Source organism: Carcharodon carcharias, chromosome 1 (genome assembly GCF_017639515.1).
Source record: "Carcharodon carcharias isolate sCarCar2 chromosome 1, sCarCar2.pri, whole genome shotgun sequence".
NCBI classification, from domain to species: Eukaryota; Metazoa; Chordata; class Chondrichthyes; order Lamniformes; family Lamnidae; genus Carcharodon; species Carcharodon carcharias.
Genome location: NC_054467.1, coordinates 67,417,936 through 67,445,485, shown reverse-complemented (window position 1 = coordinate 67,445,485; position 27,550 = coordinate 67,417,936). Strand labels below are relative to the sequence as shown.

The window sequence follows — 27,550 nt, the reverse complement described above, 5'->3', positions numbered from 1 at the left end:
AAATGTTAGAATGTATTATAAAGGATGTAATAGCAGGGCATTTAGAAATGCATAATCTAATCAAGCATGAAGGGGAAATCATGCCTAACAAATTTATTAGAATTCTTTGAGGAGGTAACAAGCAGGATAGATAAAGGGGAACCAGTAGATGTAATATATTTGAATTTCCAAAAGGTATTCGATGAGGTAGCGCACATAAGACTACTTAATAAGATAAGAGCCCATGGTGTTGGGGGCAGTATATTAGCATGGATAGAGGATTGGCTAACTAATAGAAGACAGAGAGTTAAGATAAGGGGGGCATTTTCGGGATGGCAACCTGCAACTAATGGAGTGCCACAGGGATCAGTGCTGGGGCCTCAATTATTTAAAATATATATTAATGACTTAGATGAGGGAAGTGAATGTACTATTGCGAAGTTTGTGGATGACACAAAAGGTGGGAAGGCAAGTGGTGAGGATGACAAGGAGTCTATAGAGAAATATAGACAGGTTAAGTGAGTGGGCAAAGACTTGGCAGATAGAATATAATGTGGGAAAATGTGAGGTTATGGACTTCGACAGGAAGAATAGAGGAGCTGAATATTACTTAAATGGAGAAAGGCTGCAGAAGGCTACAGCACAGAGGGATTTGGGAGCACTTGTGCATGAATCCCAAAAAGCTAACATCCAAGTTCACCCGGTAATAGGGAAGGCAAATGGAACATAAGAACTAGGAGCAGGAGTAGGCAATTCAGCCCCTCGAGCCTGCCCCACCATTCAATATGATCGTGGCTGATCTAATTTCGGCTTCCACTCCAATTTCCCACCCTCTCCCATAACCTTTCAACCCATTACTAATTAAAAATCTGCCTATCTCCTCAAATTTATTCAGTGTCCCGGCATCCACTGCACTCTGTGGTAGTGAATTCCACAGATTCACGACCCTTTGAGAAAAGTAATTCCTTCTCATCTGATTTAAATCTACCTCCCCTTAGCCTAAAACTATGGCTTCTCATTCTAGAATGCCCCACAAGGGGAAACAGCTGCTCCACGTCTACTTTGTCTATCCCTTTTAGCATCTTATGTACCTCAATTAGATCTCCTCTCATCCTTCTAAACTCTAGTGAGTATAGGCCTAAACTGCTCAATCTCTCCTCATAAGACAAGCCCCACATCTCTGGAATCAATCTAGTGATCCTTCTCTGAACCGCCTCCAATGCAACTACATCCTTCCTCAAGTAACGGGACCCAAACTGTGCACAGTACTCCAGAAGCAATCTCGCCAATGCCTTATACAGTTGCAACCACACTTCCCTATTTTTATACTCTTTTCCTTTAGCAATAAATGCTAAAATTCCATTTACCTTTCTTATTACCTGCTATACTTGCATACTAGCTTTCAGAGATTCATGCACGAGGACACCCAGATCCCTCTGCACTGAAGCATTCTAAAGTTTCTCTCCATTTTAAATAATAAGTTGCTTTTTTATTCTTCCGACCAAAATTGACAACCTCACACTTATCCACATTAAATTCCGTCTGCCAAATTTTGGTCCATTCACCTAACCTGTCCATACCCATTTGTAAATTTCTTATTTCTTCATTGCAACATCTTGCATGGAAGTCTTGCTAAAACTATACAAGGCACCAGTTAGGCTACACCTAGGGCAGAACCTTCCCCCCGTTGGGTGGGGAAGTTGATGGGTGGGCGTGTGCAGGCGTGCTTCTGATCGGTGCCCCGATGGGAGGTGCGGCGCCATTTTACGTGGGCAGGCCAATTACTACGCGCTTCCTGTGCGGACGGGAATCCCAAAATTGAGAGTGCGCTCTTCCGCGCATGCGCACGAAAGAGCATACTTATCTCCCTGAGGCTGCACTCAGCCTCAGGGAGATCGCCTCGACTTTTAAAAATATTTAAAAAAAATTTCCCTTACATGTTCCCTCACAGGAGTTGGGACATGTTCATAATTTTAAAAAAAAATTCATTAATATTTTTTAAACCCTATATGAAACCTCATCCCGCCTGTGGATGAGACTTCATGTTTTTTCTACTTCCCACCGGTGTTCCTGGCCTGCCCGCCAACCTTAAGGTTGGACAGGCAGGTCCACTAATGACTTTAATTGATCTGTCAATGGCCTCAATTGGCCATTGACAGGTTGGAGGGCGCACAGCTGATTTTGCTGCGCCCCCACCTTCCTGAAAATTTAAATGGAGTGGGGTGACATCGGGAGTTCCGCCTGACATCATCCCATGTCACCATCGGCAAGTGGGCCCTGCCCCCGCTCGCCGACAGTAAAATCCTGCCCCTAGAATACTGTGAACAATTTTGGTCTCCTTATCTAAGGAAAGACATACTGGCATTGGAGGCAGTCCAGAGAAGGCTCACTAGGTTGTTCTTGGGTATAGAGTGATTTTCTTATGAGGAGAGGTTGTGTAGGTTGGGCCTGTACTCATTGGAATTTAGAAGAATGAGAGGCGACCTTATTGAAACATGTAACATTCTTAGTGGGCTTGATAGGGTAGATGCTGAGAGGTTGTTTCCCCTTGTGGGACAGTCTAGGACAAGAGGGCATAATTTCAGAGTAAGGGGGCACCCATTTAAAACAGAGATGAGGAGGAATTTCTTCTCTCAGGGGGTAGTCAATCTGTGGAATTCTTTACCGCAGAGGGATGTAGAAGCTGGGTTATTAAATATATTCAAGGCTGAGATAAACAGATTTTTAATCAGTAAGGGAATCAAGGGTTATGGGCTAAAGGCAGGAAAGTGTTGAGGATTATCACATCAGCCATGATCTCATTGAATTGCAGAGCAGACTCGATGGGCTGAATGGCCTACTTCTGCTTCTATGTCAGTCTTATGGCAATGTGCAAACTTGTGGAAAGAAAAATACATCTTCCCTGTTGGGATCTACCTCAGATGGGAATGGTAATCTGGACATCACATTGTCATTACAATGATCCGTGTTTAACATTGTACTGATAAGTAGACAAAATCAAAGCCTATTCCTGCAGTTGGGCTGCAGCTGAAGTGGAGACTGGAGACTTTGGATTCAAAATAGCTGGCAATGGCTTATGACCTGTTTTGATCATGAAACAATGACCAAACAAGTTTTTGTGAAATCCTCTTACTCCAAAAATCAAAGACAATGCTTCACATTCTATCTGAGCATAATTTTGCTCACTGGCATTGAGGATTTGTGAGTCAAATGGTCTCTCCTTACCATTATCCAACATGGGAGATCACGGCACCTACTCCATATGGAGAGGCATTACATGCTAGCTTAATCTTTTTGGACAAATCAATGTACAATTGTACCATCTACCGACTGACTTCTACAGAACTTGAATGCCTTGTCGCACTCCCTTGTCCAATTCCATGGAACACCCTTCAAGAGTTCATTCAATGGATGCAATAAAGTTGCCAAGTTTGGTATGAATTTACTGTAGTAATTCTCTACACCAACCCACTGCACCCCCCCCAACCCCCAAAAAAAAATCTGAGCTCAGATATATTCTGAGAGTGGTGCATTTCTTACTGCTCAATTCTTACTCTTGATAGGATGTAACCCAACCCAACCCAGCCCTGTGACCCAAATACTCTGCAGAGTTTTGAAACATTTCACACTTGTATGCCTTTGCCCGAACTCTAAGCTTTAGAGCAACTTATTCAGCCCATCATGGGTCTGCCTGTTTGGAGCTGAAATAAGTATGTCATCCAAATAGCACACTACTTCCTGAATTCCTTGCAAAATTTGGTCCATTACTCCTTGAAAAATTCCAGGGGCTGAAGAAACACCAAATGGCAGCCCATGAAACTTAAATAGACCCATGTGTGAAGTAATAGTCAAATATGACTTAGACATCATCTGACTCAAGTTGCAGATAGGTGTTTTGTCAGATCTAACTTTGGAAAAAATCTGGCCTCCTGACAACATTGTGAACAGATCCCCCACATTTGGCAATGTATCGGGTGGATTACATTCTAGTACCTGATTTATGCTTGCCTTATAATCCCCACATATTCTTACACTTTCATCTGACTTTAGTACTACCACTATGGGAGTAACCCAATTTCTCTGTTCTACTTTACAGATATTGTTCTCAGTCCCAAGTCTTTTCAGCCCTTGTTCTATTTTCTCCTTTAGAACATAGGGCACTGGACAAAGCCTGCAATAAATTGGTCTTGCATCCTTTTGAACCCGTACATTGGCCTTATATCCTTGAGTCATACGAGCATATGAAATAGAAGCAGAAAGAGGCCATTTGGCCCTCGAGCCTGCTCTGCCATTCAATAAGATCGTGGCTGATCTGTTTGTGTTTCGAATTCCACATTCCGATCTACCCCCACTAACCTTTAATTCCCTTGTCTAACAAGAATCTACCTACATCCGCCTGAAAAATATTCAATGACCCCACTTCCACTGCCTTCTGAGGCAGAGGATTCCAAAGTTGCACAACCCTCTGGGAGAAAAAAAATTCTCCTCATCTCTGTCCTAAAAGGGCGAACCTTAATTTTAAAACAATACCCCTAGTTCTGGACTCACCCACAAGGGGAAACATCCTTTCCACGGCCACCTTGTCAGACCATTCAGGATCTGATATACTTCAATCAAGTCACCCCTAACTCTTCTAAACTCCAGTGGAAACACACCCAGCACGTCCAACCCATCCTCATAAGACAACCTGTTCATTCCAGGTTATCAATCTCGTAAACCTGCTCTGAACCACCTCCAATGCATTTACATTCTTCCTTAAATAAGACGACCAAAACTGCACACAGTGGTTGAGATGTGGTCTCAACAATGCCCTGTATAACTGAAGCATGACATCTTTACTTTTATGTTCAATTCCTCTCATAATAAAAAATAGCATTCCATTAGCCTTCTTGCTTACGTGCTGTACCTGCTTACTATTTTTTTGCAACTCATGCATGAGAACACCTAGATCCCTTTGCACCTCGGGATTCTGCATTGGTCTCTTTAAGTAATGCTCTGCTTTTTTATTCTTCCTGCCAAAGTGAACAACTTCACATTTTCCCACATTATACTCCCATCTGCCAGATTTTTGCCCACTCACTCAACTTAGCTATATCTGCAAGCTGGAATAAACCAGTCTGCAAACCCTTTGATTTCTTCACAACATACCTTCCGATCTATCTTTGTGTCATCTGCAAATTTAGCTACCATGCCTTCACTCGCCTCATCTAAGTCACTGATGTAAATTGTAAAAAGTTGAGGCCCCAACACAGACCCCTGCAGGACTCCACTTGTCACATCCTGCCCATCAGAGACCCATTTATGCATACTCTCTATCTTCTGCCAGCCAGACAATCTTCTATCCACGCTAATATGTTACCCTCTACACCATGAGCTTTTATTTTCCGAAATAACCTTTGATGTGGCAACTTATCAAATGCCTTCTGGAAATCCAAGTACAGTATGTCTACAGGCTCCACTTTGTCCACAGTGCATATTACTCCTTCAAAGAACTCGAATAAATTGGTTAAAATTGATTTCCCTTTCACAAAGCCATGCTGACCCTTCCCAATTACCTTGAGTTTTCTAAGTGCTCAGCTAGAACGTCCTTAATGATCGATTCTGTAACCTTCCCGTGATAGAGATCAAGCTAATTGGCCTTTGGTTTCCTGCCTCCCTCCGTCCATTGAATAGAGCGGATATACTTGCTACTTTACAGTCTGATGGCACATTTCCAGAGTCTAGGGAATTTTGGAAAATTAACACCAACGCACCTACTACCTCATTAGCCACCTCTTTGAAGGCCCTAGGATGAAGTCCATCTGGACCCAGAGGCTTGTCAGCCCACAGTCCCATCAGTGCCACTTCCCTAATGATTGTAACTCTTTCGAGTACAAACCCATTTCAATCTATTTCAGATGAAGTTACATTGTTTCATAGTTTGCCATTGTGAGATTTGAACTCTTGATACTCTTTTGAGTAAACCTGTTTCCATCTGTTTCAGATGAAGTTACATTGTTTCATAGTTTGCCATTGTGAGATTTGAACTCTTGATCTTGGGGTTACAAACCCAGTACCATAACCACTTGGCTATTTAGGCCAAGCTCCCCTAATGATTGTAATTTCACCAAGTTCCTCTCCCCCTTCTACCTCCTCATTTACAGTTATTACTGGAATATTTTTGTATCGTTTACAGTGAAGACAGAAGCAAAATATTCATTCATTTCATCTGCCATTTCCTTATTATCTACTATTAACTCCCCATTCTCACTCTCTAGAGGACGAACACTCACTTTACTTACTCTTCCTTTTTTAATGCCTGTAGAAAGTTTGCTAGTTTCACTAAACACCTGAAGGTACTTAGTAATCATGTCGTCTTGTGTTGTGAATTTCACTTCTATGTGAATAAGGTCATTCCAATTTAACTTTAATGCTGTCAACCAGTTTCTTCCTAACAAGGCTGCTTCTTCACCCTTTACCACAATGATGGGCAATTTTACACATTGCTCTTTGTATGTGACTGGAACTGACACACTGTCCATTCTTGGAATTTTCTCTCCTCCAAAACTTTGTAATTCTCTGTGTGATTTCTCCAGTCGATGTTGACTCAACTTTTCATGGTATAGTGATTCAGGAATCACATTAATTGATGCACCGGTGATGACCTCCATGTTTACCAGAGCTCCATCCAACGCTATTTGGACTACTATACACCGCAAATTTCCACTAGATGTCCTTGTGCTTTGGATTGTATGGATCTCAACTAACCCCTCATTGATCTGGTAGTGTTTGACATGCAGTTTGTATGCAGTGACTGCTGTTCCATCAAGCCAGCGTTTTAGCTGTTTACATTCTTTTGACATGTCTTGGCAAGGTGACCCTTCTTCTTGAAGCTGTAGCACTCTGCCTTCACAAATGGACAATTCTGTGCCAAATGTTGGCCTAAACATTGGTAACAGGACTTTATCATACCACTGCTACTACTAACTTGTTGGGACATTCTGCTTATGCAGCTGTAGCTTATTTACCATAGCAGACAACTGGCGGTTGTTAACTCTGACTTCTCTCGATTCAAGTTCCATCATGTCCATGGATAATGCTGTTCGACAAACTATGTTGTGAGTTAATTTTGGCAATGTCAGCAACTTACTGCAAATGCGTTCACTTTTTAAGCCATATACACATCTGTCCCACAATGTTCTCACTTGAAATTCTCCAAAATTATAATGAATGTACTGCTTTTTCAAAGCCATGATAAACTCTTCACTGGGCAACTGACTCCTTGTTCCAAACTGATAGCTTTCAGCAATCTCCAATGGCTACAGATTGTAACGCTGCTCAAGCTTACACATAATGTCTGATAGCGACGTGACTTTTGGCTTAGCAGGGGAGAGCAAATTCTTGAGCTTTTCATATGCTTCTGGGCCTGCTTCTGTCAGAAATATCACCCTTTTCCTTTCCCTCACTGCCTGGTGAACATCTGCTGGGTTATCAGGATCTTCAAGGATATTACCAGCAGTGAAAAACAATTTGAGCCACTCCATGTATGCACCAAAAGACACTCAGACATGGCTGTACTCTCCCAATAACACCTGCAGCCATCTTCAAAGGTCAGTCCACCATGTATACAAACAGTCTTTTCTCTAAGACAGGATTTTAAAGCCTATTTTTCAGCAAAAATACCTCACAGTTCCTTTGCTGACTTGCTGGAAGCTTCTCCAACCCAAATTTGTTCAGCTAGGGAAATCCACAATCCTATCCTTGTCGCCAGACTTTAAAATCTTTGCAGGACAAAATACTGGTGCATGCACATGGAATTCAAGTACCCAACTCAACTGGTTTATTCCAGTTTTAGTTTACACATACACATACACAAATGACCATAAGAGGGTTCTGTTACAGCAGGGAAGCAGTTATGCAGTTCCACTGTTTAAAGGCTTTCCAGCCTGCAATGGCTCCTTGCTGTACTCTCACCTTGCTGACCCTGGCAAGTTTCGCACAGCTCAGGAAACCCATTCACTGGCTTTTAAAGCTAGAATATTGAGTTTAAAAGCACAGTTAATTGCTTGTTTGAATATTTAAATTGGTAACCCGACAGCTCCACAGTGTTTCCCGCTTGCCTTCGAACATGCACTGGCAAAACTCAGAAAAGGGCAGGATCATCTCGGGTTTCCAACACGTAGACATTTTTTGGCCATTTAACCACCCTCCTCTTTCACCTGAGCTAGATCCTCCTCTCTTGGCAGTTAAAATTCTGCTCTGTGTGGGCTCAGCATGAAAGGCTCGTGGGATGAGAAGCCCTGATTCTGCAAGAACTCCCAACTTATTCTTGCTGCACACAAACATATGTGAGCTTCAAGTAGCTGTGTCACTGTGTGAACAAAAGCCTACAGGTAATATGTAAGAGAGTTCTGCTTAAAATATGGCATACAAGGAGTGATTCTTTGATCATGCACCTCCAGTGCTGAGGCTTCTTTGCAAAATACAGAATTTGTGTGCCATGCCTCCCATTAGCGCAGCTTTCTAATTGCAAGTCTGGCTCACTGCTGGGAGTCCAAGATTGTGGCTGCAACCTTCCTGCGTATTAGTAACTTATGTCCCTTTTGAAAACAAGATTACAGGGAACTCCAGCACTTGACTTGCAATCACAGGATGTAAGTTCAAATCAATTAGTCTTGTCAGACATCTAAGCTTGCAAGATCTTCATTGAAAATAACCCCGAAGATGAGCCTTTGTATGCAATACTTCACATTAGCAAATGGGGGAAAAAATGCATACACAATCTCTTGTAAAAGAGTTGCTGACTGTCAGAACTTTATGGCATATCATTGCAAGTAGCCATGGAAGAAGCCTTTAACCCAGGCTTCTAAGCTAAAGGAGTGAGTATGGTAGGTGGATACAATACCAGAGATTCTAACATGAGGTGTACTGTCATTCTAAACCACACTTCAGGGAGATAGTCAACCTAGGAACAAGTTCCCTACTTTTGAAGTGTTGATTTGATGCAGTTCTTCAAAAGAGAGTGGGTGCAGGCTAGAATGGCCATCGCAACATAAAAAAACTGGGTGGAATATCAAGTAAAATGAATCATGGTCATTGTGGTCTCTTGGACTAGTTCAGATTGCCAAGGAAGTTGGAGAGGAATTTTCTCTTTTTTTGTCCTCCCTAAATTGGTCTTGAGATTTTCATTTCGTTTTTTAATTATTCCAGGAGACAGCTGCTATTCGGTTGGAGTGTTGTGAATCATCATTCTTAAAGCATCACGACATCATGTCGTGATTTAATGGAGGAACTTTTTTTTTGTTACCCATTGTTTTCCTGTGTTCATAAGTGAAAGTTAAAGAAAACGTGTCAGAGTACATCTAGTCCTCTGCAATGTGTTTTACTGGATAAATAAGGCTGGACTTCCAGGGCAACAATGAAATGAACAACTTTTAGGGTGTCCGCAGAATCAAGAAACACATAATTACAGCTGCCGTTTTGCTTTTTAATTGGCTGTACTAGCTAATTTGTTAAATATAACATCAAACATCTAGTGACCGTTGCATACATAGGCAAATTTTTCAGACAATACATAAAGCTTTTCTCAGTGATGATGTGAATTGGGAACTCCACCATGAGTGTGTGCAGCGTTGTTATTCTTTTGGCGAGGAAACTATTTGACTCAGCAATGCACCATCAGTGATGTGATATTGCAGTTATGTTATAAGGAACTTTACATTCTTTTACTTGCTGATATTTTTTAAATGTAGAGCAAATGGTGATGGTGTCATTGAGGCAAACATTACTGAGATTGAAAAGCTGAAAGCTTTCAATCGCTGTGTAAGTGCTGGGTTGTGCCAGTTGGGAAACTCCATCGCAGGAGTAACTGGGGTTAAATATTCCTGGCAGGCACTGTGACATAATAGGTAATCCATCAGAGTGGGGAGGGGAGAGTAGGAGAAGCAGGGATGGGCGAACCCATGTTAGGTCTGCTGCAATCCCAAGCTGAAGTAGCGTTGTATAGGAGGTCAAAAAGGCCAAATGACAGATCTAAGTCTTCAGGAATCCAGATTAAGAACCATGCCAGGCCCCCCCCCAGAGGTGAGCTCCACATATGCCAGGATACCTTGTTTCTGTTGGCATACGGGCTGCCTGGCGCAACCCAAACCTGGGAATTCCAATCCCCAGCCACAGCCTCTTCCTCAAATTGGTAGGGGGGGTGTGGTGGTGGGTGTTGGTTGTTTGGTATGTCTGGGTAGGATGTAGGTTGTACCTCAAATAAAATCTGAACAATGTATGATGTTAACCTTATCTGAGTCCTGGGGCTTACTGTATACCCTTGCTGAACTTGCAGGAAAACACCAGAAAGACTTGATTGTTGATTATTGGACTCACTTGGGTAACTTTAACACCCTAAATCTGGTGGGTTGAGGTCAGGTGAGATGTTAACATTTTCAAAAAATTCCAAACCTGACCCCAATTTGCCCAGATCCAGGTTTAATGGAGAAGGGGGCAGAGTGTTTCCAGGAGGGGACTTGGCCATTCAAATTTATATTGAGGCTGGAAGCCTCACATTTAATCTGCTTTACAGATTTAGCCCAGTGCTCATCAAACACGTGACAGTTATTTTCTTTCACAATAAAAGATTTTAATTTATAAAGCACCTTTCATGACCACTGTATGTCCTAAAATGTTTTACAGTCAATGAAGCACTTTTGAAGTGTAATCACTGATGCAATGTGGGAGACCATGGCAGTTAAATTGGGCTGGGTAAAATCCCACATAATTGAGGGATAAACATTACTCAGGACACTGGGGAGAATCCACCTCTACAATAAAATAGTACCATGAGATATTTTACCTCCACTTGAGTGGCAGCCCAGATCCTTGCTTTAGTGTTTCATTTGAACGGTGGTACCTCTTGACATTGCAGCACCCCCTCAGTACTACACTGGAGTGTTAGCCTAGACTGTGTACATATATCTCTCAAATGGGACTTCAATCCACATATTTCTGACTTGGAGATGAGTACGCTACCACTTAGCCCCAGCTGACACCAAGCCAACCTTACACATTTAGCTTGTGATATGCTGTAGGAAAGTGGTTTCATTATAACTTTAAAGAAAGAAAACATCAGTTATAAGTGTTAAATGCAAATTTGTCTGTGGATTGAATTGCATGTTCCCTTACAAGACTGTAAAGGTTTCCATTGGTGATGTTATGCTGACTTACCGTTCCACACATTCTTTAACTATGGCAAAATTCCCATCTCCAATCACCTTCCCAATTTTATACTTTTCAAGAATAGTTGAAGCTGAAAAGGATCTATTTCCATTTACACCTGTGGAAAGATTGAAGAAATTCTCGGTTACTATTCTCAGATCTAACTGCTCCAGGAGTATTCCACATCACTTAACTGAGGAATGGATCTAGCAATCCATTGACTAAGCACATTCATTGTGGGCCTATTTTTTCTATACAGAAGTAATTAATTTTCACTTATAAGCTGATATTTTAACCTTCAGAAATGAATAATGATTGCTTCATGCTAGCAATAAACTGATACCTCCTCACAATAAAATTTTTCTTTTTAGCTATTTTCTGTCCTATTTGGTCATATTATCCACTTTGTAAGTAATCCCATACTATCTGAGGAGATAATGATCAGTTTGATTTCTTTGCCCTGAATTTGACTCTCATGATACTGAGAATGGAATATTAAGTATATCCTGAGTGAAAAAGGTCATTTGGCCCATCAAGGCCAGTCCATGGAAAGCCTATGAGTTATTATACTGTCATGTCCTTCTCACCAAAACCACCTGTTAATCTTCTGATGTTAGGGAACACTAATTTACTTCCCTTAACGCCTGAGTTTTCAAAATTTCTCTATAATTTATCAGTCTCACTTCTTAACAGATATTGATTCAGCTTCTTTTGACCAACTGAGATAGGAGCAGGAGTGGGCCATTCAGCCACTGAGCCAATCAATTAGATCATTGCTGATCTGAATCTTAACATCATTTAGCCACCTTAGCTCCATATCCCTTTAAACCTTTACTTAACAACAATCTATCAATCTCAGTCTTGAAAGCTCCAATTGTTCGAGCAACCACAGCTTTTTGGGGAGAGAACTCTAGATTTCCACCATCCTTTATGTGAAAAAATACTTCCTGATTTCACTGCTGAACAGCCCAGCTGTATTTTTTATGATTATGTGCCTTTGTTCTTGATTCATCCATCAGATGAAATAGTTTATCTGTACCCACCATACCAAATTATTTTCCCACTTAAACTATTTTGATCAGATCACCCTTCAATCTTGTATACTTAAGCCATGTTTATGCCTTCATAATTTAACCCTTTAAGTGTCAGCATCATTGTGAGGAATCTGTGCTATATTCCCTTTAAGGCCAATATATCCTTCTGGAGTTGTGGTGCCCCAAACTACTCCAGTTGCGGGCTGGCCAAAGCCCTACGCAACTGAAGCATTTTTTTCCTCCCCTTTATAAACCAGCCCACTAGAGATAAAGGCAAGTATTCCATTAGGCTGTTGGTTGTTTGGATCTGTCTACCAGCTTTAAATGATTTGTATATTTGGACTAACAAGTCTCTTTGTTCATCTACAGTTTCTCACCATTTAGAAAATACTCTGATTTATCTTGCTGAAATCTAAAGTAGATGACCTCACACGTGTCCACATGAAACTGAGTTTTTCTCACTCACTTAATCAGTCTCTATCCCTCTGCAACTTCTTGCTCCATCTGAACTATTGACTATTGTTCCTAATTTAGTGTCATTTGCAAACTTGAATATACTATACAGCACTTTATTCCTTTATCCAAGTAATTGACAAATATGGTGAAATGTTAAGGCCCTAGAACAGATCCCTGGAGAACACTACTTGTCACATCCTGACAATCTGAATGTACACTCTTTATGCCTGCTGTCTCCTATCTCTCAACCAATTTCCAGCTTGAGTCAAAAGACCTTTTCCATGCACTCTTATTTTTGTCAATTACCTCGTGTGGAACCTGATTGAATGCCCTCTGAAAGTCCATGTAAACAACATCCATAGACACTTAAGTGATCTGTTCAAAGCATTTAACCAGATTAGTCCTACATGACTTACCTTTAACAAAGCCATGCTGGGTCTCTCCAATCACTTCAGTTGTTAGTGAAATGACAGGTTTTAGTAGCTTCCCCTCAATTGGCATTAAACTGACAGGTCGACAATCACCTGGTTTCGCTCTCCTATCCTTCTTAAATAATTATCAATTTTCCAGTCTAACAGCACAATTTCCTATCAAGAGAGCTTTAAAAGATTATAAATAACTCTGGGATCAATTGCCTTCTCTGAAACTCAGTTCCATGTGTTCACTAGCCTATTAGAAAAAAGTATTTTCCAAATCTTCAACAATACTTGATATGTGGGAATTTTACACTTGTGTTCTCTCGTCCTCTGCTCATTGTCTAATTCTCCATTTCCTTCAATGGAGGATGTGAAAATTGTATGTGGGGTGTATAAAAGTCAGGCAATTTGATGCCAGCAAATTTCTGCTTTGTGGCAGTTAGACGTTATCTGCAGTTATCATGACATTTTAACGAAGTAAATCATATTGAGGTATTTTAAGAAAAGTTTTTGAGTGGAATTTGGCTTGCCCTCCTATACCTAATGCTGATGACAAGCAAAGTCAACACATTAAAAGAAAGTGTTCCCAGCAAACAGCTTCCCTCATCAAGAGTGCACATTGTAAATTTCAGCACACTTGAGTTCCCAAAACGCGATCCTGGTTTGCAGGGCTCCATGGTGGAAGCGGCATTTTGTAAAGTCAGCTGTAGATCAGCAAGCATTTTAGAAATAGCAATTTCATTGCACTTCTTCAAAGAAAATGCATAGCGCTCTTGAAGCATCAAAGAGTCATGTCAACAAGGATCATTTCAAAAAAAAAAGGGATGAATTCCTGAAACTGTACTTATGGATTTGTATATGCTTGAAATATTTCACCTAACCTCTAAAGAAACGTGATGAGTTCTGGGAAAATATTAGTACAATGAAGTGTTTCCTGAAGTGAAATCTCTAATAAGGAGCTAATGGGTCACGAGATACTCTTCTGGGAAGAAATAGTACCCACTGGTAGCTAATAGTATTTCTGTTTCTATACATCAAGGCACTTTGCCACACAAGCTAGACTTTCCCAATAAAAACTGGATTTGAGCAGGATCATGGCTTGGTTTTTGATGTATGCTTTTCTGCTGATCAAAGTACATTAATAACTCTGGCCTGCATAAGTGAGACAGAGCAGAAAGCAGAATAAAATGACTTCTATTTCGGAAATGGCACATTTGGTTTCAGATTTTTATTTTAGAAACATCGGCACCCCACCCTAAACTGAACAAATTGAATAGAAAGCTTGTGAAGGTATTTTGTAATGTTATTGCATTCTTAACATGTGCATGATTACCACCAGAATAAGTTAACAAATCAGCATTAAAAACTGGGAATCATATAGAAGAGCTACTGATAAGCAAAGTAGTGAAGTCCATGAGAAGTTTTCACATCACTAGGGAACAGAAGCTTTGTCCAAATTTCATTCCCCATTTACTAGAAAAAAATCTGAAATCTATGGGAAATAAAATGCAGTTGTTCAAAGAGACAAAGAAACTTAGCATTTCAACCTTTTGGACAGTCCATCAGAGCATCTTTAATGGTATAATCATTCAATATTTGTATCTTTTCATTTAGTAAAATATGGAATCCTCAATGTGGAGATTGGGATACTTTTTACACGTTTGGCATCCAATATCAATTTTGAGTATTCCCTTGTTAGATAGAAAAGACCAAATGTTTATATGAAACTTATAAAGTTTCCACTGATTCCCCAAGACAACATACAGAAAAAATAAGAAAAATGAAAGAGGAAAGTAGTAGCCTTAATGATTAAGAATGAAATCAGTTCAATGATAAAAGTGGTAAAACGAGAGCTATAAGCAGGCAGTGGAGACTTTATGCGTAGCAATAAGAAATAAAAAAGATTTAAGACTGTAGTGGAAAATGTGTATAGGCCCTTCTGGTAGCACCTGTGAAGTGGTGCAATGCATACATGCAGAGATTAGACAAGCATGTCGTAAAGGCAGAGTGGTTTTAATGGACAAATTTAACTTTAGTATAGATTGGGATAAGCAGACTAGCTCATGTAAGAAAGGTAGTGAATTCCTTGAGTGTGTTCAGGATAATTTTCTGCAACACCAGTCCTAGAACCAAATAAGGGGGCAGACATATTACATTTGATTGTGAGCAATGAGCCAGATTTAGCTAACAGCCAAATGGTGCATGAGAATTTATCTAATAGTGATCGTAATACGATTAAGTTCAATGTGCATTTGGAAGGGAGAAATTCAAAACAGCTACTAAGATTCTCGATTTAGATATGGCTGAACAGTGATGAGGCAGAGGTCCAAATTTTCAAAGTGGCCAAAAATCATAAGGCCTGCCCCTGAACACAGCATTTGCCATTTTCACAGGGGTGTGGGGGGCGGGGGGTTGCATTTTGTGCATGCATGTTTTACAGAGGCACCTGGCCATTTAAGTCATCAGCTGCCTCCACTCAAGTGGGATTTTAGGTATGAGCTTTGTTCATTCATTTGAATGGCCAGGGTGCTCCTTTGGATCTGGTCCTGGGACACCTTTGGAGGGGTTAAGGTGCATTTTGGGTGGAGGTTGGAATTGTTAAAAGTAGGCATAAATGTGTGTAAAAAGTGCATAAACTCATTACTGTTAAGCTCTTTGGAACTGTCATCAGGCCTCTTAAAATCAACAGTCAAAACGGTCAGAAGCACCTGTCAAAGGGAACTGTGAAGATATCAAGGCATTTAAAAGTCCTGCCCCTTAAATCTTTGAAAAAATATCTAGAATGTTTACAAAAAATGATTGCTTGCTGTTTTGCTCTGTCAATTGACATAAACCTGAGGGCTTCCAGTACTGGATTAATGGTATATGACTGATTCCACAACCATATATTATCACAGTATGGTGCTAACCATTTCACAGTTTGATTGACAGCTACAAGTGGTTATAGATTCTTTGATGTGGGACTATGAACTCCAATGCTTGTTGTTATAAGGGATTGTGCACTTGAATGAAATGTTTATTGTTATAAGGCTTTATTTAATTGAATGAATGTAAATATAGTAAATGGGTTTTTATGAATGAGAACATTTTTTCAATATAGTGAAGTTTGCAATAGACACTTAGGTCCAGATTTTTGCCATGATGGAGAGGCTCTCCGTCATGCTGAATAATTACTTTGCACCAGTACTTACATTAGATATCCTGAAGAAACAAATTTTTACTCAGGGATGGGAACTCACTAAAATTAACTTAAGCAAAATAACAAATGAAAACAATAATAAAACTTAGAGTGTCAAGTTACCAGGGCCAGATAGTTCTCATCCCAGAGATTTAAAAAAAAAGTGAGAACATTGCTTTTACCCTTACTAGAATCTTCCAAAATTCTCCTGATTTGGGGACCTGTCCAATAGATTGGAAAATGGTAAATATCACTCCACTATTTAAGAAAGGTGAGAAAGGGAAATCAGGGAATTATATACCAGTTAGCTTAACGTCTGTTGTCAGGATTAGAGTCTATGGATAGAATCTTACCAATGTCAGGCGGGCTGGGCGGGAGTGGGTGCAGAGGCGATCGCTGCCCGTGATCGGCTACGTGCTGCCATTTTATGCCGGTGGGCCAATTAAGGCCCACCCAGCATAATGCGCAGACAGTAATGCTTAGCGCTACCTGTGCTGAGGAGGAGGGAGAGTCGGGGTCTGCGGTCTTTAGCACATGTGAACAAAAGAGCACAGCAATCTCCCTGAGGCAGGCAGCTGCCTCAGGGAGATTAAGTACTTAATAAAAGTTTTTAACTAATGAAGTAAAAAAATTATTTAAACATGTCCCCTTATGTGACAGTGTCAGATGAGCTGGGACATGTCTGTAAAGTTCACAAAATTTATTTATTAATCTTATAAAACCTTCAAGAAATCTCATCCTGCCCATCGATGAGGTTTCCTGGAAAATGAGAAGGCCGCTTGGACTCTTTGTCTGCCCACCAACCTTAAGATTGGATGGGCTGCGTTGTTAATAACGTCAATTGCTTTCTTAATGGCCTTAATAGGCTGTTGACAGTTTAGAGGGTGTGCAGCCACCTCTGGCGCATGCCTGTCGAACGCAATATTGAGGTGATGTCGGGATGCATGCCCGATGTCATCGCGCGTCATTTTACACGTCAGTGTGTTGGGCCCACCCCTGCAAGCCGACGGTAATATTCTGCCCTCTATCTAAGGATAGAATGATTGAATACCTTGAAAATTTTCAGCTAATCCAAGGGAACCACCATGCGTTTAGAAAGGGTAGATCATGCCTGGCAAATCAGACTGAATTTTTCTGAGAGATAAAGAAAGTAGTGGACAGAGGAATGTCTACGGATATTATTTATATGAACTTCCAAAAAGCATTTGATAAGGTACGTCATATGATCTTGAAAGCAAATGATTGAACTGGTTAGGAAATTAGCTGAGCAGGAGGAGACAAGAAGTATGGATAATGGGCAGGTATTCTAATTGGCAGTATGTGACTAGTAGTGGCCTGAAAGAATCTATGTTGGAGCTTCAGCTATTCACTGTATTATAAATAACTAGATGTTGGGGTAGAAATCCACACATTCAATAGCACAAAGATTGGCAACACTGTAAGCAGTATAGATTGAAGCATAAAATCACAAAGAGATATTAACAGATTAAGCGAATGGATAAAACATTGGCTAATGGATCTCAATGTAGGCAAATGTGAGATCATTCACTTTGGACCTCAAAAGAATAGTACAAGGTATTTTCTAAATGGTGGAAAGCTAGATCAAAAGAAGCTTGGAGGTCCAGACACACAGATCATTTGAATATCATGGACAAGAAAATAGTCAAGAAGGCTAATGAAATGCTGGCCTCTATTATCTACGGGCTAGAATATAAGGGGGTAGATATTATGCTGCAGTTATACAAAGTTCTGGTTAGCCTATGCCTAGAGAAATGTGAGCAGTTTTGGACACCACACTTTAGGAAGGACATACACCGGAATAATACCTGGTCTCCAAGAGTTAAGTTGCGAGGTGAGATTTCACAAACTAGAATTGTATTCCTTGAAATTTAGAAGGCAAAAAGATGACTTGAAGTTTTTAAGGTATTAAGGGATCTGATAGGGTAGACAGAGAAACTATTTCCATTGGTTGGGGAATCTAGGACTACGGGGCATAGTTTATAAATTAGAGCCAGATCTTTCAAGAGTGAAATTAGAAGACATATGAACATATGATCTTATGACATTTCTACACATAAAGGCTGGAATTTTCCAGTCCCTCACGACGGTGGGATCCTCCAGTCCTGCCGGTGTGAATGGAAATTTCAATGGCTCGCCAGTCCTGTCGCCAGGGAACCCGCCTTGGGAGTGCTGGAAAATTCTGGCTAAGGGGTTGTAGATTTTTGGAACTCACTTCCATGAATGGCAACTGATGCTAGGTCAATTGTTAATTCTAACTCTGAGACTGATATATTTTTGTTAACCAAAAATATTAGGGGATTTGGGGCAGGTGTATGGAGTTGGGTCACTGATCAGCCATGACCTCATTGAATGGCAGATCTGACTTAGAAGGGCTAAATGGCCTGATCCTATGGTCCTGTATCTCAACTGCATCTTAAGAAGCTAAATTGCATAGTAAGTTCACTCAACAGCCAGACTGTTCCAAAGCATGGCCACTTACCTTCAGGGCTGATACCATTGGTTTGCTGAGGTACTCCATTCACATTGGTGGACAGACCTATCTGGTGAATAATCTGTAAAATAACAGTAATTTATAGCATTAGGTAGTCACACCTTAAAGAACCTATAGGCCAAAGGAAGTAAGTCTAAGGATCACACAGTAATATGGCAACATATTTTGGGCAGGAAAAGACCATTGATCCCTCTAATCATCTCCTATCTTTCCGGGATTACAATAGAGATTAATTCAATTAAATACCAACTCACATCCATTTGGGCATGGTTGTAACATTTTTTTGTTAGAAAAATAGCAACAAGACAGGGACAAATTATCAAAACGTTGTTCTGTAACAAAAACCCTGAGCATGATGTTGAAAGCATTTGCCATTGATTTTTGGAGCTCCATGAAGCTAGAAGTGATCAGTTTTTCATTATGAATCATAATATAATCTAATGCTAAGTATGTGACTGGCATACCGTGGCAATATAGTGGTCAATATGTGACATGTACCCTGTAAAATAGCATTTATTTTAAAGGGCTGAGTTTTCAAATGCACACTCAAGAGCTTTGCCTGTTGTAAGCATATAGCAGAATGGCACAGGTATGCTTCCTAATGTGAATGAAAAAATCATGGGCTTTTGGCTGATATGTGCTCCTGTCCAGAAAGGCTCTTGTGTATCTGTGAAGTTGTCGCACATGTTAGGAAGCCCATCTATCTCGCCACTCCGGCTTTGGAGGCAGTGGCAGAGGTGGTCAGTGCCAATGCTACACACAAGAGGTCGGCCATCCAGTGCATCACACATTCACTGGCATCTCATTCACTGCCAGCTCAAGGGACATCATCACTCACTCTCTCAAACACATCCTCACATCTCCATCTGGCCTCATCTCCTCTGGAGACTGCCTCCTCAGCCAAGTTGAGGCTACTTGCACGGATCAACATGTGCCCCCACATACACCCTGGGAAACCCCCCTTCCCCAGTACAACCCTTGCCCTGTTGGCTCTTCCCTTGCCTGAGGACACTTCACCCCATTCCCCAAGCAAGCCCTAGCCCTGCAGCTACTGAAAAGCCACCCCTGCGCCTTATGGCTGGTCTGGTAGGTACTGCCCGTGAGACCCCCTAAAAGTGACATGGTGCTGCCTGCGAAGCCTGGTGCTGATGACCATGAGTGCTGCCTGAAGCAAAGTAGGCAAACAAACCTCAAGTCCTGAGTGAAGTGCAGCTCGCCAGGGGCATGTCGTTTATGTACAGTTGTGAAAGACGTGGTGTGTGCCCATAAGAACCAGCATGGGGGGATCATTCCAGCGAGAAGAGCTTATAATTAGATACAAAAGTATTAAAATAACATTACGGGGAGGCGATGGCGTATTGGTATTTTGCTGGAATAGTAATCCAGAGACCCAGCCTAATGCTCTGGGGACCTGGGTTTGAATCCCACCACGGCAGATGGTGGAATTTGAATTCAATAAAAATCTTGAATTAAAAGTGTGATGATGACCATGAAACCATTGTTGATGGTTGTAAAAACCCATCTGGCTCACCAATATCCTTTAGGGAAGGAAATCTGTCATCCTTACCTGGTCTGGCCTACACAGGTTCAGACCCACAGCAATGTGGTTGACTCTTAAATGGCCTAGCAAGCAACTCAGTTGTAACAAACCGCTACAAAGTCACAAAACAGGAATGAAACCAGACGGACCGCCCGGCATTGACCTAGGCATTGGAAACGACAACAGCAATCTCAGCCCTGTCCTTCACTGTTGCTGGGTCAAAACCCTGGAACTCCTTTCCTAACAGCACTGTGGGTGTACCCACATCACATGGACTGCAGCGGTTCAAGAAGGCAGCTTACCACCACCTTCTGAAGGGCAACTAGAAATGGGCAATAAATGCTGGCCCAAACAGCGAAGCACACATCCCATGAATGACAAAAAAAATTCCCGATGTGCAGCGGCAGGAAACGGCCCGCCATTGATGGGTGGAGTGGACGATCGCAAACTAGTTTCAAGTTTGTGTGAAACCGATTTTTGGCCCTCTGATTTGTGTCCCGCCATGATGCCCAACACCAACGAGGCCGGAAAATTTCGGCCTATATTTCTGCAATCGCTGATTTAACTGATACTGTGTTCTGAGTCATGGGAGTTAATTTTGACCTTGGGCAATAGTGCAAAATATGTATTACAGGCAAGGTTTGTTCATTACTCATCCATTATTCATCTCTCCTGATATTTATAACCATTGATGTCAATGGAAATGAAAATTGGGACAGAGGCATAATGAATGGCTGGTCTGTTATCGTACATGGTAACACCTTCGCCAATGTCAAAAAAACCCAAATAGTTTTACAACGCAGGGAGAACAATAAATAAAAAGAGAAACTGCTGGAAATACTCAGCAGGTCAGGCAGCATCTGTGGACAGAAAAACAGAGCTAACCTTTCAGGTCAATGTCTATTTATCCATTCTATTGAAAGGTCATCAACCTGAAATGGCGACATGAGAAAAACTTTTTCACGCAATGAGTGGTTAGGATCTGGAATGTACTGCCTGAGAGGGTGGTGAGGCAGGTTCAATCGAGACTTTCAAGAGAGAATTGGATTATTATCTGAAAAGGAATAATAGGCAGGGCTACAAGGAGAAGGCAGAGGAGTGGCAGTAGGTAAACTGTTCCAATGGAGAGCCGGTGCAGACACGATTGTTATCGATTGTTTTAGAATATTGTATGTTGTCTGCTGTTGTGATAGAATTTATCACATTTGTCAAAATGAGTTTCCAGAGCAGGTTGTTGAATATGGATTAGCCTGAAACCTCCTCAGTAAGATGGAAGCTCTTAATAAAAAGCTTTTATTTTTTTTCAACTTTGTGGTTACAAGACCTCAAGAAAGACTGCATAATTGTAATAATGTTGGTTTAACACAGCATGGTGGAGGTATGCATTCTACTGAGTACCCCCTTTACTTGTTTTCTTTTGTATTACATCCCCTTGATATTTCACATGCATTTTTATAAAATTCTAAATTCTTCATTCATTCAAGAACTCCATCTTATGCTGCTTCTCCTGCTGTCCATCACCAGGCATTGCTTGAATGATTGCATGGATATTGCATTTAAAAGAACACATGGGACATAGGAAGAGGGGCAGACATTCACCTTTCAGTTGAATCATGGCTGCTCTGTTTCTTAACTCCATCTACCCGCCTTGGTTCTGTAGCCTGCATTACTCTAGTCTAACAATAATCTATTAAACTCAGTTTGGAATTTTTTAATTGACCTAGCCATAACTGCTTTTGGGGGACAGAATTCCAGATTTTCACTGCTATTTATGTAAATAAATGTTTTTTTAACATTACCCCTGAATCACTAGCTCGAATTTTAAGATTGTGCCTGTTTTGGATTCTCTCACCTGAGGAAATAACTTCTCTCTTTCGTTGGAAAATAGGGAGAGTTTAAATAAGTTATATTGGTATTTGTAGGTGTTAGGAATGAGTTTTAGCTTTAAATTTTAAGTTTGCTTTGCATTTCTGTATCTGTGTTAAGAAAGGTCAGATGGAGTTTTGGTTTCACTTTAAAAAGATGCCTGCATTTCTAATGAGGTTTTTTTATGACTGTTGCAGCTAGGTTAAACAAACAAGCGTAGAAGAATTGGGCTCTTGCCTAGCAACAGGAGTCGACAGAGGCAGGTCCTTCCCATAGACACACAGAAAAATTAAAGAAACAGCAGTTTTAAGTTCAGTTTGAAGCCAAGACCCCAGAGAGACTGGACACTGGAAGAGAGAGAGCTGCAGATTTCCGAAAAGAACCAAAAGGTCTCAAGGCCAAAGGAGTGAGACAGGAACAGGGGAAAGTCTCAAATAGACCTTCTCGTCAAAGGAAGGAACAGGAACCAGGAAAAGGTCCTGTTAAGTGAAGTTAAGAATGAGGGGCAGAGAGATAGGCTCCAAACTTCAGATTTTAAGAGACAAAAGCTGCAAAAAGCAGATTTAAAGTGAGAACAGCTTGCAAGGTGCAAGAAAATCCAAACAGATGGCTGAAGGTCTATAATTCTTTGCTATGGGCATGTGAAACAGTGGGTGTACTGTTGATGGTTGAGTCAGTGAGGAAGAGTGCATGGTAGACAACTTGAAAGCATGTGGTGAACTAGGGGAGAGGAACATCAGAAGTAGAGGTCGAAACCCTGGAAGTGAACCCTTGTGAAAGGCGTCTGAGAGAAAACATCAGTTTGGGAGAAGATTCCAAAGCGAGTTCGTAGAGAGTGGAGAGTGGAGATTGGAGATTGGAAACCCTCATGTGAAAGACAGAGTGCAGTGAGACCGGTTGGGTCACGGTGTGGCAAGCGTCTAGGGGGAGTTGAGGAGAGATCCATAGCATCTGGGTGAGGTGGCATTTGTCACTTGGTTTCAGAGTATGGTGTGTTTGACCACAGGTTGCCTATGGTTCATGGACTGTGTACTTACTGTGGACATTAGAATATAAGATAGCTTTTGTAGCTTGTGTCTGTAGAGGCATAGTTGTGGAGGAAGGAGTATTGTAACATAGTTCATCTTTTCTTGTTTAATAAATGTTTTATTCTTTTATTAAAAGTTCATCAGCTGACTCCTGTGTCTCTGTTCAGTAGCTTCTCTCCACGTATTTAAACAAACAAATAAAACTTAGCATTTACCAAGCTGGGTTTCAACCTGGGATCAGGCTTATCCAGGAGTAATTGCAGCTAGGATCATGACACTATCGACCCTATCAAATTCTTGAATCATCTTAAACATATCAATTAAATTACTTTTTAATCTTCTATATTCAAGAGAATAAAAGCCTAGTCTATGCAATCTGTGCTCGTAATTTAACCCTTTTATCCACTGTATCATTCTGTGAATCTGCACATTTCTGAAAAGGTCAATATATTCTTCCTGAGGTACAATGCCCAGAGCTGAAAGCAGTACTCTACCTTGGGTCTAACCAGAGTTTTATAGATCTGTAACATAATTTCCACTCTTTTGTATTCTAGCCCTCTTGAGATAAAGGCCAACATTCTATCTGTCCACTGGTTTTTAAAGATTTCTGGAACTTTCAGAAGGCATTTGACAAGGTTCCACATAAGAAACTGCTAACAAATATGAGAGTGAATGGAATTGCAGCAATTTATGTTTTCTCAGGGAATCGGGTAGGTGATAGGAAACAGAGAGTAGGGATAATGGATATTGTTCAATCCTAGCAGAGACTGATAACTTTTTAAAACAGGTCTGAATTCCCAGTGACCAACTCAAATGATCACATGATAAGATTTCACATATTAAAACTTCCACTGTAACAAACAAACTAAAATCAACATTGACTAAACATTGAGATAAAAACAAAAAAACTGCGGATGCTCGAAATCCAAAACAAAAACAGAATTACCTGGAAAAACTCAGCAGGGCTGGCAGCATCGGCGGAGAAGTAAAGAGTTGACGTTTCGGGTCCTCATGACCCTTCCACAGAACTGAGTGAATATAAGGAGAGGGGTTGAATATAAGCTGGTTTAAGGTGGGGGTGGAGAGAAGTGGGGGGGTGGTATGGTTGTAGGGACAAGCAAGCAGTGAAAGGAGCAGATAATCAAAGGATGTCACAGACAAAAGAACAAAAGAATACAGGTGTTGAAGGTGGTGATATTATCTAAACGAATGTGCTAATTAAGAATAGATGGTAGGGCACTCAAGGTACAGCTCTGGTGGGGGTGGGGTGGAAAGACTAGCAGGGCATAAAAGATTTAAAAATAATGGAAATAGGTGGGAAAAGAAAAATCTATACAAATTATTGGAAAAAACAAAAGGAAGGGGGGAAGAAACAGAAAGGGGGGTGGGGATGGAGGAGGGAGTTCAAAATCTAAAGTTGTTGAATTCAATATTCAGTCCGGAAGGCTGTAAAGTGCCTAGTCGGAAGATGAGGTACTGTTCCTCCAGTTTGCGTTGGGCTTTACTGGAACAATGTAGCAAGCCAAGGACAGACATGTGGGCAAAAGAGCAGGGTGGAGTGTTAAAATGGCAAGCAACAGGGAGGTTTGGGTCATTCTTGCGGACAGACCGCAGGTGTTCTGCAAAGTGGTTGCCCAGTTTACGTTTGGTCTCTCCAATGTAGAGGAGACTGCATTGGGAGCAACGAATGCAGCAGACTAAGTTGGGAAATGCAAGTGAAATGCTGCTTCACTTGAAAGGAGTGTTTGGGCCCTTGGATGGTGAGAAGAGAGGAAGTGAAGGGGCAGGTGTTGCATCTTTTGCGTGGGCATGGGGAGGTGCCATAGGCAGGGATTGAGGAGAAGGGGGTGATGGAGGAGTGGACCAGGGTGTCCCGGAGGGAATGATCCCTGCGGAATGCCGCCGGGGGGGTGAAGGGAAGATGTGTTGGTGGTGGCATCTTGCTGGAGTTGGCGGAAATGGCGGAGGATGATCCTTTGAATGCTGAGGCTGGTGGGGTGATAAGTGAGGACAAGGGGGACCCTATCATGTTTCTGGGAGGGAGGAGAAGGCGTGAGGGTGGATGCGCGGGAGATGGGCCGGACACAGTTGAGGGAAGAAGGAGGACATGTCAGAGGAACTGTTTTTAAAGGTAGCATCATCAGAACAGATGCGACGGAGGCGAAGGAACTGATCTCTTATGTCGAACCTTGTCAAGTATCTTCTGGAATTTCAAATAAATAACTTCCATAGACATGCCTGTATCCACAAAGTTACTTAACTCCTTAAAAAAATTGAACTATGTCCTTTGGCATGATTTACTCTTTGTTATGTTCTTCTCTATGATGTAAATGTACCAATCATACAGAAGGATTAGTGAAACAACAATTAATTTGAAGATAAGCCTATCCAGAGTCAACTATGAGATTATGTATAGTGCATTCAATTTACTGCTGCTTGCAGAATGACTACAAGTTATGAGACTAATACATTATATCCTGTGTCAGTGGTAGTAGTGATTGATAGTAGTTTAAGATATACCCCCTTAAAGGTACATGTCATCATATCACAACACCCATTACAAATTTTGACTCTCTCTGACCAGCTCATGTTCATCCATATGCTCAGTCACTCTGTCCTAATAACAGTTTCTACTTCCCCATAACTGATGTTAGATTAATAGATCTATAAGTTCCTAGTTTACCTTTCTTACCCTTCTTAAATAGTGGAATAACATTGGCAATTTTCAAATCTAAGGGAACGATTCCTGAACCATATTGGTTCAAATGTGCTACTGGAAGTACATGTAGCAGAAAAAAAAATTGCCACTCTGAAATCTCAAATCTGCAGGGGTATATGAAGAATTTAAAATGTCATTGGTAGGAGCATTTGTGGAAAGTCACAGAAAGCTGTTCCTAATGACTATGGTCCTTTTGGTGTTTAGTAACAGTGTTTTAGAAATATTACAGTGTCTTCCAAAACATGCCAGATGACTAGGAACAGTCAAAAAAGAAAAGATAATACTGTTCCCACTCAAGTGATCCTTGCTGCATCAGTTTGGGATAAGAGCTTTCCTTCTCGTGTTTGTTTATCTGCCATTACACCACCACCTATTTTAAACTAAAAATTCATGACAAAAATATAGTTTATCAAAACGTCATGTTATTTTTTCTTTTTTCACTTTTGGGTCCTGCTTCATTAGTTTTCTTCTGTTCATTTAAACTATGAAGTTTTGTACAGAATATAATTCTTGCTTATCGTATGCAATCATGTGCACAATGTAGCTTTTGCTAACGATGCACTGTCCTGTAGCTAATGCAGATCTGTTCAAGTTGTGCAATATTCATTTTCAAAATACTGATAGACCAGGCGTAACCCTCAAAATACCAGTAAAACTCCTGCAGTCATTTAATAAAAAAACATTTTGATCTATTTAATCATTGCAAGCCAATTAGCAAGAACAGGAGTAATAGCACTCGAGGTGAATTAATACTTCTGTTTTACAGGCAAAATCTAGCTAGGGTAGGGACAGCATGGATGGAATCATCCCAGATTTGCACTAAATGCGTTAGTGGGCGGGAAAAAGGACGTTTTACCTGCTGGCGGCAATGGCAGGTTTTCATGCTGTATCGTCCCATTCCTGCCTCATTAATTATGCATGACGGACTTCCAAAATGTGCCTGGGTAATTCAGTTGGTGTCAACACCAATCAAGCCTGTTCCTTGCATCGGCTGCAAGAGTGGTAACAGATGTTGCTATCTCTCATGATAATGACAATGTGCCTACTTCCTTAAGGCTCCTTTAACGCGAACGCCAAGGATGCTTCAATCCTGAAGATAGCTACCCTTAACAACGCAAGAGAATGGTAAACAGAAGTGTGTCACTCAGGGAGAGCAGCCTCACTGAGACAAGCCCATCTCAGTTCTTGCCCAAGTGAGTAAGTGGGACTTCAGCTGTATGTAATCTATCACAACCAGGATCGATTGATTACATGTCCTTGCATAATTGTTTAGAGTCTTACAAAATTCCTCCTCAAAGTCACACACTTCTTTTATTTCTAGGCCAACAACCTGGAACTTTCTCCCTAACACTGTGGGAGTAGCTTCAAAACAGGCTGTAGTGGTTCATGACAACCTTCCCTAGGGCTATTACAGATAGGAAATAAATGCTTGCTTTGCCAGTGACATCCAGATCTCATGATTAAAACGTCTTCTTTGGGATTTTCACCAAGCCAATCCAGGAACCTCCCTAGACACATCCTTTAAGGATTGAGGGCATGGATGTAGGACCTGGCAGATTAATAAATTAATTAATCAATTAATTAATTGACAAGCAATTATGCTGGTCTGCAATCTTTAATACATGTTCGCTTGTAAAA

General features: G+C 41.0%; 1 protein-coding gene across 2 annotated transcripts in view; it reads right to left on the bottom strand.

The window, feature by feature from the left end:
- Positions 1–27,550, bottom strand: part of dclk2a (doublecortin-like kinase 2a) — a 670,049-nt gene that overhangs the window by 313,309 nt on the left and 329,190 nt on the right. For both annotated transcript variants that reach the window (XM_041199370.1, XM_041199378.1), the window contains 2 exons: positions 18,748–18,820; positions 11,173–11,281 (listed from right to left, as the gene is read on the bottom strand). In XM_041199370.1, the coding sequence (XP_041055304.1) occupies positions 11,173–11,281; positions 18,748–18,820 (182 nt within the window). The remainder of the gene's footprint in view (positions 1–11,172; positions 11,282–18,747; positions 18,821–27,550) is intronic.